General features: G+C 56.3%; 1 protein-coding gene across 16 annotated transcripts in view; it reads right to left on the reverse strand.

The window, feature by feature from the left end:
• The window catches only part of Srcin1 (SRC kinase signaling inhibitor 1), a 66,057-nt gene that overhangs the window by 22,289 nt on the left and 29,225 nt on the right, over positions 1-14,543 (reverse strand). For 10 of the 16 annotated variants that reach the window (XM_058571567.1, XM_058571568.1, XM_058571562.1 and 7 more), the window contains 8 exons: positions 8,640-8,663; positions 5,109-5,304; positions 4,312-4,510; positions 3,795-3,888; positions 2,379-3,244; positions 1,263-1,355; positions 977-1,020; positions 477-664 (listed from right to left, as the gene is read on the reverse strand). In XM_058571567.1, coding sequence (XP_058427550.1) covers positions 477-664; positions 977-1,020; positions 1,263-1,355; positions 2,379-3,244; positions 3,795-3,888; positions 4,312-4,510; positions 5,109-5,304; positions 8,640-8,663 — 1,704 coding nt within the window. Of the gene's footprint in view, positions 1-476; positions 665-976; positions 1,021-1,262; positions 1,356-2,378; positions 3,245-3,794; positions 3,889-4,311; positions 4,511-5,108; positions 5,305-8,639; positions 8,664-13,031; positions 13,153-14,543 lie in introns of those variants that run through there. The other 6 variants (XM_058571561.1, XM_058571574.1, XM_046420421.2 and 3 more) reach the window with 5 other exon arrangements.

A 14,543-nucleotide genomic window follows, 5' to 3' on the forward strand; every position in this document is an offset into this window, starting at 1 on the left:
CCCCTCCCCAGCCTGTCTCTGCGCATTATTCTCGCCTGACGGGTCCTGGGGCCCTCTCGAGTAGCCGGCACAGCGATGCCAGGCTCCTGACTGGTGGGACCATCTGCCAGGAAGGATGGAGCAGACTGTTCGGGCTCAGGAAGGGAGAGCTGAGGGGACGTGGGGAAGAGGTATGCGGGGCCAGAAGGAACTGGAGTTGCCCCCCACCCGCAATGATATCTATGGTGAGGGTTGGCCTGGGGCTCTAGAAGAGCCATGGGAAAGAAGGAGGGCTAGTAGGGGGGGCAGGAGCCAAAGGTGGAGGTTCAATGAGAAGCAGGAGCTCAAGAAGAGGGGGAGAAAGGGTTCAGGTGGTAGGGACCTTTGAGCAACAAGGGATTCCCCAGAGCTCCATGGGGAAGGGCGGGGCATGGGGGATGGGACAGTACTTGTGGAAGGAGTTTGGGCTAGTTGGTGGCGCTTGAGGGGAGCATTACCTGGAGCTTTCGCAGCTGCTGAAGTTGGCCACGCAGGTCACTGGTGCTGTTCTGCAGGCCACGCAAGTGCAGCTGCATCTGCAGCCGGCTGATAGCTGTGGGCTGCCCTGCAGGGGTGCTGCTGGCTGAGGGAGGGGGAGGGCCAGACACAGGGGTTGCCCCACTGCTTCTGCTGCCTGACCCGCATGCTACAGGGAGGGACCATGAGGATGGGAGAAAGGGAATAAAAAGTGAGCCTGAGAGGCACTGGTGCAAGATCCTCCCCACTTTTGACCCCACACAGTAGCCAGAGACACATGACTTTGCTTCCTGCTCTAAGTGATAATCAGTTCTAACAATGAGGAGCAAAGCACCAGTGCAGTGACATCTTGGGTTAAGGTGAACACTCATGTATCCATCGAAAGTCCAGTGATGTAGCTATTGTTTGATCCCTAGTTTACATATTAGGAAACTGACTCAGAGGCAAAGGCCCTGTGAGAAAAAAGGGAAGGGTCACTCACGTGCTGATGGGGTGGCTGCTCCATTGGAGCCTTCAATCTTCTCACTGTAGCACAGGGAAAAGAAGATGGTCATCAGAGGTCCAGGCCAGCCCCAGACCATCAAAGCTGAGTGGGACCTTAGATGTCATCTCTTTCAGCTCCCTGATCATGGAATGGAACAGCAGAAAAGGGAAGGGACTTGCCCAGGGTTACACAGCGAGACATTGGCAAAGTCAAGCTCAGGGCTTCTAATGCCCATTGCCCCTTCTTCCTGCCCCTGGCAGTGGTGTTGGGAGAGGGACCGTACCTGGGTGTCTCAGGCTCTGAGCCTCGAAGTAGGGCGCTCTGCACCAGGCCTGTGAGGCTGGCAATCTGCTTCTCCATGGCCTCCATTCGCTCCCTGGGGAGGAAGGTGGTTCTGAGCAATCCCTGCTCTAAGCATGACTCCTGCCCAGCCTCTCATTTCTAAGAATGATCACCAGGAGAAATAACATTCTATCCCCAACTGCAGTTCAGGCACCCAAAGAGACCAAATGCCTAAAGAACAAGCCCACCCCCTACTGCATTTCTCACCTCCCTAAGCGATCTGTCCTAACCACTCCATGCTTTGCTTATGCCCCTCTATGCTTTTCTCCCTACCTCCTCTCTGAGGCCATCCCAAAGTTCCAGTGGCCTTAAGGAACCTCTTCCCCAGACCACTCAAGGGCAATGCAAGGATGTTTTAGTGTGTCTCCCCACTAGACCAAGCAGGAACTGGGTTTGCCCAACTTGGCATCAGGAAATGGTACAGTGCCTGTCACAAAGGCCACAAGGTTGCTGTGTGAAGACAGGTGGCTTCTCACCAGTCAGCAGTGCAGCTTGAGGGCAGAGGTTATCTCTCACCCTGGCTACCTCCTTCAGCCCTGCACCCTTAAGAGGGCACTGAGTGGTGGTTCAGGACTCCCCGGCCTGAAGGCTAGGTAAAAAAAATGTTCTCTTCCCTCCCTATTTCTTACCAGTACCCCACTCCCCAGTGAAATTCAGCTGACCCTATGCTGGACAGCTCTCATGGTTACAAATTCTGTGTTCCAGCTAGAATTTGACTTAAAAAAAAAAGGGCTGGCTCAGCCCTTGAATTTTACAGTTGCAGAAACTGAGGTTCAAGGAACACATGCAAACTCACATCTCCAGAGTCCATATTTGGGGCCCTCTCACCCACTGCTTCAAGATTTGCACACAAAAGAGATGGCATGCCCATCTCTTCAGTGCCCTCCCTGCCATATCCAAAATGCTCTCTGGCCACTCACTTAAGATCACTGTAGATCTCAAGGACTCTGGGATCTCTTGAGTTCAACAAACACACCTGAAAGGGCCTCTGCGGGGTGCCTCCTCTTCCCATCCCACCCCACTCCCATAGTCCTAAGGCCTTGCAAGTGTCTCTCACCTGGTCTCCGTGTCCTTGGCTGGTACTGGTGGCCCGAATCCGACGAGCGAGCGCTCCCCAGGCCCAGGGAAGAGCTCGGAAGGAGGGGCTCCGGCTGTCGAGGAGCCCGCGGTGCTGCGGGTCTTGCCTCCGGGACTCTCAGCGAAGACAGAGGAAGAGCCGGAATCTTTTCGGAAAGACTGACGCACAGGCGAGCCCCGGCTAGGTGGCCCTGAGTAGGGGCTGTGAGGCGGCGGGGGCCCTCCGGGGGGCGCTGCCACGTCGGCCAGTTTCTGTGGTGAGGAGGGCGGCAAGCGGAAACCATAGCTGTCGCCGTAGATCGGGCCGCCGCCGCCGGCCGCCTTGTACAGCGAATCCTCCAGGTCCGACTGCAGCGCAGCGGCCGAATAGGTGCTCAACGAGCGCACCGAGCCGCGTTTGTACAAGCCGCCTGCGCCGGGGTAGGCGAACGGGTCGCCGGCGGCCGCGGCCAGGCTCAGGCGGCCCTCGTGCAGCAGCCCATAGGGATCGGCGTAGAGGCCCTCGCCCTTCACCAGCACCATGCCACCCGCTTTGCCCGCCAGGTCCTCGTCCGGTTTGACGTCGCGACGCTCCAGGATGGCGCTTGGACTGGGGCTAACGCCCTGGGTGGCAGGGGCACCTCCCAGTCTCTCTGCCGCGTGGTGCACGGGGCTGCCAGCGTAGGAGGGCGGGCGCCCCCCAGCGTAGGAGAGACGCGAGCGCGATGGCGAACCCGACGGCAGCCCCGACGGCAGCCCAGATGGTAGCCCGGGAGGCGGGGAACCAGATGCCAGGTGAGGTGCCGGCGACAGGTTATTGAGCCGCCGAGTGGGCGATGACTCCCGCGAAGCATACACCATCTCTCTCTGCGCAGAAGACAGCTCCTTAACCCCACAGGGCTAGTCACAAAGGGAACCCTTTTGCCCTTGCTTGAGAAGCCAGCATCAAGTCCCCTGACGCCCAGCAAGTCCCTGTTCTCTGCCTTTCCTCTCTCCTGCAGTGTATTTTGGGCACCTTACCCATCAGGGCTCCCAGCACAGGTGTGTGAGGGTGTGTGGCAAAGTTGTAGATGGAGAAGCAACAGAGGGGCACCCCTCAGCCCGCCCCATTGTGGGGGTGGGGAAGTCAAGGAGAATAAGTGGCTCAGGAGAGAGGCCTTAGAATACCTAGAGGTCTGTTAGAGAAGTCCTGAGTGCAAAGGACTGGAGCAAGGATGAAGTGGCGGTGAGAGGAGAGGGCTCCTCCATTAATTCCATAATTAAGGGGTCAGCCCCCTTAATTCTCCTAGTCTTCCCTGGTTCCCTTGACATTTGCCCACATTTTACCTGCCTGGGCCACTTTCTGTCAGCCTCTCCAATTCCGTGAGCATCCCCATTCATACCCTAAGGTCCCCGCCCTGGGTATCCCCATTCATACCCGAAGGTCCCCGTTGGTGAGGTGTGAGCCAGGGAAAGCAGCATACAGTGGTTCCTTCCTATAGATCTTGATAATACTTCGGTCCTGGATATCCCTGGGGGAAGGGTGCAGAGGGTCACCATGCATCTCTCAGGCATGCAGTAAGGAGAGGCAGCTACTGCTCACAGAAAAAAAGAGAGGTGGCAAGGGGACCAGGACCCCAACCCCTTCCTAAGTCCTCTGCTCAGTGGATCTTGGTGTCTTGGGCTGTCTGCCACCAACACACACACACCACAGCCTCCACCGGGACCACTTCCTCAGCCTGTGAAGCCATTTCCAGGTTAAGTCAGGTCGTGTCTCTCAAACCGCAGGGATGGGAGATTTAGAAGGGAGGGGGTGAGGGGACCAGATGATCAGGCCCCGGAGGAGAGGGGAAGGGCAGAGGGAAGGTCTAGAAGGAGCTGGGGAAGGGCCTTGGGGGTAATCTCCTGGGGAGGAGTATAGGGAAGCCCACCCATTCCCCTGGGGCCGCGCCCACCGAACGTCCTCCAGCTCGTAGAAGACGTTGCGCGCCTCGTCTTTGATGAGGATGGCGGTGTTTGGCGACTTGAGCATGCCCATGGTGAGCTTCTGCGGGAACATGTGCGCGATGAGTGCATGCAGCGTGTCCAGGCTGCTGACCTCGTGCGTGATGTGCACGCGCCGCGTCTCCTCCCCAAACTGCAGGAACAGCACCCCTGCGAAGGAGATGCCACCTTCGTTGTTATTGCCCCCGCTGCCAGACCAACCGCCCGGAGAGCAAGGGGAGCCTTCGGGAGCTGAGCCGGTCCCACAGAGGCAGGGTCTGAGGCTGGATGCGGCCCCCGAGTGCAGGTGCACCCAGGCACTCCTCATGCTGCCAGGGCTTGCCTCCCAGAGCACCAGGATCCCAGGCAGCAGGATCGGGAAACGGGGTTGTGGGCAGGAGAAGGTAGGGCAAAAACTGGGAAGGGGTTAGGGAAGGGTAGAGAGGTGCTGAAGGAGAGAGAGAGAGGGAAGAGAGGTAAAAAGGGAGGGATGAAGGAAAGAGGGACTGCTCTATAAGAGAAAGGGCTAAAAAGCCTAGTAGGAAAAGAGAGGGCTGGGGTAGAGAGGAGGGAGGGCGGGAGAGGAGAGAAGGGAAGGAAGGGGCAGGGGATGATGAGGCAGAAGGAGGGGTGGAGAAAGAGAGCAGAGGGGCCCTGACAGGGGTGGTCACTGGGAAAGAGGGATTTGAGCTCAGGAGGGATGTAGTGGTGTAGCGGATGAGGAGGGCTGGAGGAGACGAGCAGAGGGAGGAGCCTGCCTGGTCCGTACCTGGAGATCGCAGTTTGGTCTGACTGGCTGAGCGAGAGAGGGGCAGGCTCTGTCGGAAGCGGTTCATCCTGCTAAAGCCCAGGGGCAGCTCAGCTTCCGACATGGTCTCCAGCGACTCAGCTGAGGCGTAGGACAGCTTGGCTGCCTGGTCTGCCAGCCCCGGCTGAGCTCCCTGAGTGTGACGCGAGCTGCGGGTCTGCAGGGACAGGGCAGGGCAAGAAGAATCAAGCATGATCCCGTTGCCTTGCCACTGCCTCAGTCCAGGCCCAGGGAGCTCCCACCAGCCAGCCAGCGACAGGCGGTACACAATCACAGGAGGGTCTCCTGGATTCCAGACCCATTGTATGGCTGCAGGAAGGTCCCCCCACCTCTTGGGGCCTTGACCTCCCTGGGACACCCAACAGGTAAGCAGTGGGCAAAGGACTCAGGCAACTTGGGAAGCCAGACAAGAAGCCATCTGAGCTGGAGCCACAGGCACGCCTGCTATTTTAGGCTTCCAAAGAACAACAACAACACAAATTTGTCACCGAGGTGAACAGCAGAATCGTTGAGCAAATTGGGGCATTAGTTCCAGACATTAATTAAGCGGCGGGTTTGTGAGCGGCGAATTTATTCTTCCTGGAGTTCAGAGAGCTGGGGGTGGTAGTAATGGGAAGTAGGGCCCAGGGAGAAAGCAACAGCAAGGGACCCAGAATCCCAGTGTTGGGAGGTATGGGCTCTCACAGAGCTGGACATGGAGAATGTCCTTGATTTAAGGTGACAAGAAAACTATCCCAAACCCCTCAGTGCCAGTTAGAACCCAGATTCAAACAAACTACATGCTTAGTACCCACTACACATGTGAAGTCCAGTGTGATACACGTGACCACAGGGTGTGTGTGTCAAGCCTCGGCCCCTCTCTGTGAGGTACAAGCTGCCATGTGGCCAGACAGCCTGGCTGGCCTTGTCCCAATCCCCAGAATGACAGTCCCTTCCCTGAAGCTATAGTTCTGGATAATGGCTGGGGGTAGGGAAGGACGTCACAGACAGCTGGATTGCTCTCTCCTTGGGGGTGGGGGTGTCACACTATGATTTCAATTGTACTTGAAGAGCTTACTATTAGCTGAAGCCTGGGGTTGTCATCCAGGGCCACCACCCCTGCCATTCTGCCCCAATTCTTCCCCTCAAACCAGGTTGCTGTACAAAAGCTCATTTATTTAAGGAAGTAAGAAAATGAATCAGATCTAGATCATTCCATATTATGTACATTATTATGTATATATTATGTATGCATTTGTTGTATAAAAGTCATGTTCTCTGATTGTATTTTTCTATAAAATAAATTGATATTTTTAACAATAGATCACTCAAAATCAGTAATACAAGCTATCTCAGTGTTGAAAGAGAACTATTATTTTTAGTTTCATACACACTTCTTTAAAATTAAGTGAATTTTATACAATTAGAATATCTTACTTTTATATTTTAAAGAGACAACAATAATAGTATCTCTGAAAAGAAATAATTTATTCCCCACGTTAGCTCCCTCTTTCCCAAAATTCTGATTAACCCCTAATTAATTTCCATCTTTCTATTAACTCAATTTAATGTTCTAATCAGATTAGCACTCTTGATGAGAGAGCATCTTCCTCTGATGGGCAACGTGCCCAGCTGTCCCCAAGGTGGCCTTAAGGGCTAGTGGACTTGGGAGGTCAGATTTGGGAACTCTGAGGGGCAAGCACAATGTCAGGAGTAGGGCTGGGCTGGCAGTCTTGGGGTTGCCAGGCTTGTAAGGGTGAAGGGGTCACCAATGCAGGCAGAATGAGGCAACTGGTAAACATAAAAGTAGGGGGTCCACAGGGCTATGGTGGGGGACACAAGTGAGATGCCAGAAAGAGAATGGAACGGGGCAGCATGAAGGGGGCAGCATTCCTGGGGGTGGCTGGATGCAGAAACAGGAACCCTGGGAGAAAAAATAATTGCCACATTCCCTGTTTCACATGTTCATGTCTCTGTTGTGACCCCAGGAACGCCTTTCCATTCTCACAGACTTTATAGGTAACCCTGCCCCAAAGAAGGAAAGCCCATCACACTTTTCTTCATCCCTGAGCTGAGACAACAGGGCAGAGGAAAGTGAGACATCTAGAAGGACTTTCCAACCACTAAGGAGATGGCAAGAGAACAAAATAGTGATTGCAGCAGAGCTCTCCAAAGACGGGAAAGGGGTTGCTGTGGAAGGCAGTGAGCACTATCCTTGGAGCACCTTCGGGGAAGATCATGACTTCTGGTCAGAGGCCAGGCAGAGGGCATCAGGGGTCGGGTGGTCAAAGCAGGATCGGAGCTTCCCCAAGGCTGCCTACAGCCTGGGGCAGAAGCACTGGGAAGCGTTTACAAACCTCTTTCTCGGACCTCACAATCAGATTTTGGAATCAACAAGGATTCTGACAGCCTTTGAGGTTGGCCACCATATAAATCTTGCTGTGAGCCAGACACTGCCTAGACTGGCATTTTCTTATTATATCTTTATAACAATTTAATGATGCAGACATCCTTCCGCTTTACAAAGGAGAAGTTAAGGCCCAGAAGACTGGAATGTACATTGCTCTGGGTCACTAAGCTAGTTAGTGGCAGACTGGAATTCACTACCAAGTAATCTGGCTCTCAGGCTCATGCATCTAACCACTACACTCTCCTGCCTCCTTCAAAGAGCCTATGCTTAACACCAGGATACTAAGATCCTGGGACTCCCTGATTCAAGGACTCCTGGCGGTGCTCTGGGAGAATGCATGCAAACAAGACCTGGGATTCGGGATGGTGGCCTCCCATCCCATCATGATGCCTGAGAGAGGGCCTAGACTCCAGCAAGCAAGCAGTAGTCTAACTGGTTCCGCTCGGCTCTGGGCCTGGGCACCAGGGAAGATGGATGAGGGTGCTCCCATAGGGGTCAGCAGGATGTCCTGGGGAGGGTAGACAGCTCCCTAGCTTTGGATAACTCCAAGCTCTCCAAAGGAGGCCAGAAGGCACCACCCCCGAGCCTAGCCCTCCACTTAGAAAACAGGTTTTAGGGGTACAGGACAGTGTCTTGCTTGACAGTCACTAGCTCCTCCACAGCGGGGGAGTAAGAAAGGGAGTCACAGGACCTCCCCAGGAGGTGCAATCTGAGTTCGAGGAACGAGGCCTCAACAAGATCATGGGTTCAGGGCCCTGACTCAGAGCCAGCAGATTCTCTGGGCTGGGGAGACCTTCTCATTCCAAAATGCCCCTTGTGGACTGGGAAAGTCTAGGGACAGAGCACCTCCAGCCCAGATCTCCAGCAGAGGTGGCCCAAACTCCCAATCAATCCACAAGCCCCTGGCAGGTGAACCCAGTCTTTCCCAAAGCAGCAGCCACAGCCTGCAGCAGCCACAGCCTGCAGCCCCAAAGCCCACGCACCCACACCAGAGGGGGCCCTGCAGACTCACACCCCGGTGCAAAGCATGTGCGAGGGAGGGACGGGGCAGGGGAGAGACAGCACATGCAGTTGTCATGGGAGCGGAAGCATCACACACTGACCTTGAAACTCCAGTAGTTTGGCTGCTGATGGAAATAAGAGAAGAGATGGTTATGAGGGGGCAGGGAGGAAAAGGGCAGCAGGGGGCAGGTTAGAGACCCTTGGAGCTCAACATTCAGCCCTGGGACATGGGCCCTCCACCCCCTCAGGAGCAGGAAGGAAGTAATGCCCATTACATCCCATTCTCTTCTGAGACCTGAACACCTTGGTGCACCCAGGATGGGAAGGCTTCAGGTTTGCTGGTGGAGGCAGGAGAGAGCATTCCAGATATTTACTAGGCACAACTCTAAAGTAACAGCCCTCAGAAAGATACATGTAGGAAAAGGCACAGACGACCATGATATAGGGACCCAGGAGAGAATTTAAAAAATAAATCTGGGCCATAGGGTCAGAGAGATGGCACCGGGATGGGTTGTAGCAGGCCAGGGAAATTTTCCCAGAAAAGATGGCATTTGAGCTGGGTCTTGAAAAATGAGCAGCTGGAGATTGGAAGGAAAGGTTTGTTGGGTGGAGAAGAGAATGGGCGGGCACCAGGAGCAGGCAAGAAAGAGTGTGGGAGAAGAGTCCACAGTCCAGGCTGCTGGGGCCGCAGATTGGGCTGCAAAGGGGCCTGAGGCCAGACACCAAGTGACCTTCAATGCTGAGTATGTAGACTCAAGTCTCAGGGGTGGGAGGGAGGCAAGCAAAAGGCACATTAATGGAGCAGAGCAGGATCAGAATTGGACCCCAGCAGGGCACAGAGCTGGGGGTGGAAGAGGGCAGCTGGGTCCCAGGACAGGGCAGGGAGGCCTGTGTGACAGGATGGGCCTTGACCATGGAGGAGAGTGGACAGATGCCAGTGACTCCCAGCACTGGGCAATGAATAGGGAGCTGTGGGCAGCAAAGGAGCTGGGGAGACTGGGGACTGGGCAATACCCTGGGGCTGGGTAGAGATAGAGGGTTCCTCACATCCCTAGAATGGGGGGATTAAGGCTCCCCTCATTCACAGTAACTTGGGTCACCCTGCCTTCCCTAGAGACCAGAAGGCCCTTCCAGATGGCTGGGAACAAGGAAAGAGCCACCCTGAGGCCGGGCTGGTTCTTGGCAAGGCTGAGGGCACCCTGCTGACCGGTGCCAGCCTCAGCAGGAAGATAGAGGCAGCAGATGGCCTGGCCCTGGGGTGCCTGGCACAAACAGGCAAGAGTCCCCGGCCTCAGAGCCATGGCAGAGAAAAGGGGCATTGGAGGTTCCTGATGGGGAAGGACACCAGGCTTGAGTATCCTGTACCACCCAAAGGCCGTCATGGCTGGGAGGAGTTGGAAAGGGGCTGAGTGGAAGGGTGCCCTGACTGACAGGCTATACTAAGGCAGCCCTTTACCGTGGGGACGAGGCTAGCAGGGACTGGGATGAAGAGGTTCATTTGCCAGGACTGCCCCCACCAGATCCCTGATGGCCATCTCTCCCTGTAACACTGGCTCCAAAAGATGAAAAACTAGTCACATACCAGGCAGAAGAAGGCAAAGTCTGTACCCCAGCCAATGCCTGGGATAATCTATGGACACGCCTCCCCCCCCCCCGCCCTGTCCCCCACTGGTGCTAGGGGATGCTCACAAGCAGAGAGGGGACAGGCTGAGTAACAGGCTCTACCCACAGCTGCTGTGGCCTTGAAAGAGGAGGGGAGGGAGAGGGAGTGGAACCCTAGGGGGCAGGCAGAGCCAAGCAGAGGGCACTGGAAGGTTTATGAGAGTCAGGTTTGCAGACTGGCTGTGATGGACGGCTCTGCAGAGAAGGCCTGTGTCCCTCACTCCCCAACCCAGGCACAGACAGTGTGTACAGGGGCCACCCACAGCTCCCCACAACACACACGCTCCCACACAGCCTCACACAGACTTTTACATCCTTAGATAAGGACATCACCAACACACCCAGAGCAACAAAATACACCCACCAAGGCACACAAGCACTTAGAAGCTATCAGAAATAGCCCCAGAAATAAACAGAAACTCAGACCTTTACATATGGGGCCATCCCCACTCACACACACACACATGCCCAGGACCCCAACCTGCTCACATGCAGGATCTCACAGGCATAGAAGACAGAAGCACTGACACCATTCATACCACCCTCAGTATACGCAGAGTCCCCATCACACATGACATGTGGACACCCATTCTCCTCACACTCTCTCTCTCTCTCTCTCTCTCCAGAAACACAAATCATTGAACACACAGTACACACACATGGCCTTAGAGAAAGAGTCATTACTCTCTTTTGCTTTACTAGCTGGATCCAGGTGCCTCTGACAACCTTAGCCACTCTCCCATGCCTATGATGTCCCAAACATCGCATGTCAAGGCAGTGATCTCTTGAATTAAGAGAGGCAAAAGGAGCCCCACCCCCACCCCGCCACCAATGTCTGAGCATTGGACTCAGGGTACCTTATGAAGATGACTGGGACCCACTTTGTATCCCTGAGAGGGAGATGGGGCAGGGCCTGGCTACAGCCACACTGGCTATGCCCTCAATGTGGGCCTGCCCCAGGGTCCCAAGACTGGCACATTCATGGGGCAGTCTTCTGGAAGGAATGGATCATAAGCATGGCCCAAAGCATAGGGTGGTGGCATCAGTGCCACAGGAAAGGTCAGCCAGTCCCCAGGAAAGGGTACACACGGAAGAGGAGCCACATTTGTGCCTAGGGAACAACTTGGGTATCTGAGTGATACTATGATCAGAATCCTGGGACTTCTGGATCTGAGCTGTTAGAGCCTCTTTGAAGTGAATCCTGCTTCTTCACCCTCTGAAAAGTAAGGAAGAATGATCCTCTTCCATATTGAGCTGCCAGGCCTGAGGCCTCTGGTTTCCTGGTAATTCACTGTGTTCTGGGGGGGAAACTGCAGTGGGAAGAGGCCTGAGGAGACAGCCCATCCTCTGTCTCCTCCAGGGTGTTGACCCAGGGGCAGCCTGGGGTGAGCAGAGGCTCCTTCCCTTTTTTTCCAAGGGGCACACTCCCAGTCAGTCACTCTCCACCCAACTCCAGCCCCTTTTCCCCTGTTGTCTATTCCCTCCTGCTGTGCCAACAAGTGCCCAGCTTGTAGCAGGCCCTCAACAAATAGGTGACAGAGAATAAAAGCCAACAAAATAGGACCAGCCCACGAGGAGGAGTGGCTTCGAATACTTTGGTCAGGCCCCACTCCCTCCATCTCCTGGCACCCAGCTGCTCAGCCTTCTGGGCCTATTCCCTGGGAATTTCCCAGGACCAGAAAGCCCCCTGGGAAAGAGGGCAGAGGACAGGAAAGGCCCAGAGGTCCAGCTCCCCACCCCTAGCACAAACCTTAATACTAAGGCAGAATGACCTCCCTCCACACTCTCCAGGAGGGGTCTGGACTTCCCAGAAGGCAGTGAGAAGGCAAATGAAGAAAGGGCTGTGAAGGAGAGACCCAGCCAGGGGCAACCACTGGCAGGAAAGATCTTGCAGGAGTTGGGGCAAAATAAGAGGGATTCTAAAAGGTTAAGATGGAAACCCAGCATCCCTTGGGACAAGGCTTTCAGAAATAGGGAAAGGGGCTCTCCAGAGACCTAGGGGAGCAAACCAACTCTTTGGTGAGCAGAGAAAACAGCTTTTGCCTGGAGCTGAGGGTTAAAGCCCCTCCCTCTCCCACTCCCACTCCTTAGGGCTGGTAGAGGGGAGCTGGCCATTCCCTCTCCCCAACCCAGGCCCTGTGGCAGGGGCGGGTCAAGCCTCTTGGGAGGCTTAGCTCAGCCAGCTGAAATCCCCCACCATCCCTTGGGCCCAAGTCTCCTGTAGATTAGGTGAGTGCATGAACCTCCTTGACCTCAAGCCGCTACTACGCAGCCTCCCACAGGAAGGCCAGTCAATGGTGCGCACCCCCAGCCCCTTAACCCCCTGACTCGGCGTGCACGACGCACACACCCACCTCTCAACTCCCTTGAACCCAAGTCCACGTAAACACCCGCCCCCAGCCTGGGGCTACGCAACGCGCCCCAGCGGGCGCCAGCTCCCCCCGCCACGCGCAGGCACCCTGCCCCCAGGTGTGCGGATCGCCGCCCACACCTACCCCGGCCCGACGGGGAGTGCGTGCGTGGAGGGGGGTGCTGCGGGATCCGCCGCACCGCCGGGGGCCAGGGCGCACCCCGCGAAGGTCATGACTTTCCAAGGTTGGGGGAGGGGGTGCCTGCCGCATTTAGGGGTGGGGGCCGTCCCGCGCGGAGAGCACCTAATGCGGTGGGGGAAGGGAGGGGGCGTTTCTCAGAGACTGGGAACCCGCAACGGCTGCGCGCTCCCCAGCCCGGGATCATCCCTGAGTGCCGCAGAGCGGGACCCCCATCTCCGTGTCCCCGCCCCCTGACGAACCCAAGGCTGCGACCCCGGCCCCACAGCCGCTCCCCCTTACCTGTGGCTACAGGTGTATGCGCGGGGCCCCAGCCCCGGATCCCGCCTAGGGCGGGGGAGGGAGGGCCGCCCCCTACACCCACCCGCCTGGGCTCTCCCCTCCCCCGGCCGCCTCCGCAGCTGCCGCCGCCGCCGGTGCCCTTTGCTGCAATGCGAGAGCCGCCGCCGCCGCCGAGCCGGCCCGGGCCCTGGTCGCCCCGGTAACCGCGACTCCACCTGGCGCGGCGCGGCGCGCCGCCGTGCACATCCCCTCTCTCGGCCCCCTCCCCTGGCGCGGCCCCGCCGGCGCAGCCCCGCCGCGGAGCGGCGGAGGCTGGTGGCTGCGTCGCCGCGGTCACCCGATACGCCGGTCCGCCGCCCGGGACTCGGGTTGCAGCAAGAGGAAGGGAGGTTAGACAGCCTAGTGGAAGCGGGGGGAGGGGCTATGGCTTGGTCTAACCTCTAGTCGCTTCCCGCGGTCCTCTTCACTGTGCCCACCCCTAAAGGTCTGACCTACCGCCGCTTTCCAGCTCACAGCCTCCCCTCGCCAGGGTCTCAGCTGTGCACTTGTCCTTTTAATTCTCCTATGATTTAATCCCTAGCCAGTCTGGAAAGCCTATGACGCCTAAATTTCCTTGTTGGCCTCTGATGGATCTTGCCCTGCTGTGTGACTCTGGTCCTCTGCTGAATGTCTCTGTTCCTGCACTTTAGAAAAAAAAAAAAAAAACAAACCTCAGACTCAGTTCTGGGGGATAAGGGGTGTGATGAATTCTAAGTATCAAGTGATTGCAAGATCTTGTGCACAGCCACTTTCTCAGGTAATTACAAAGCCCTGGGGCAAAGGTCCCCTCAAGCTCTCCTTTCTCCACAAGAGCAGATTCCAGATGTGGACATACTAGAACTCCACCACCTGAGACAACTGAGCTTACCAAGTCCAGCCTCACTCCTGTCGGTCACCCTAACCTTATCACAGCCCAAGATGCTCCATCAGGGGACCTCTTGGGGAGGGGGATAGACACCCAGAACCTCCCTGTGCACGTCACACCTGTCCTCTGCCCCATCACCAAGTCTTCTAAGCCCCACTTTGGCCTCCACCACACACTTAGTCACTCAGGACAAGTCTCTCACTTGCTGTCTAGCGTTGGGAGCAGACACATCCCTGTTCCCCAAAGTTCAGCCAAGATGGGAGGGAGAACCCGAAAGGAAGTGGGCAGAGTGCCCTGAGTGATGCCAGCACCAATCTGTTGCTAGATGGAGTTAGCTCAGCTTAGACGGCCATGCTCTGGAGGCTTGTGTCCTATGTGGTCACAATTTTCTTTCATTTAATTTTCAAGCCCCGTTGCTCTTCTCCATGAGGCATGGCTGTGTGAGGAACTGGCACCCCTTCCCTCCACTGGATCTGGCCACTATCCCTCCTCAGCTTCCTAAGCTGAACATCCTCAAGCCCAGCCCCTCCTGGGCAGTCCCCTCCCTATTGCAACGGACTCCCTGGTCCCTCATCCCCCCTTGGGCCTCAGATATCTCCCATGTCAGT

Source organism: Marmota monax, unplaced genomic scaffold, assembly GCF_021218885.2.
Source record: "Marmota monax isolate L192 unplaced genomic scaffold, Marmota_monax_Labrador192_F-V1.1 WCK01_AAM20220418_F8-fsc00064, whole genome shotgun sequence".
NCBI lineage: Eukaryota > Metazoa > Chordata > Mammalia > Rodentia > Sciuridae > Marmota > Marmota monax.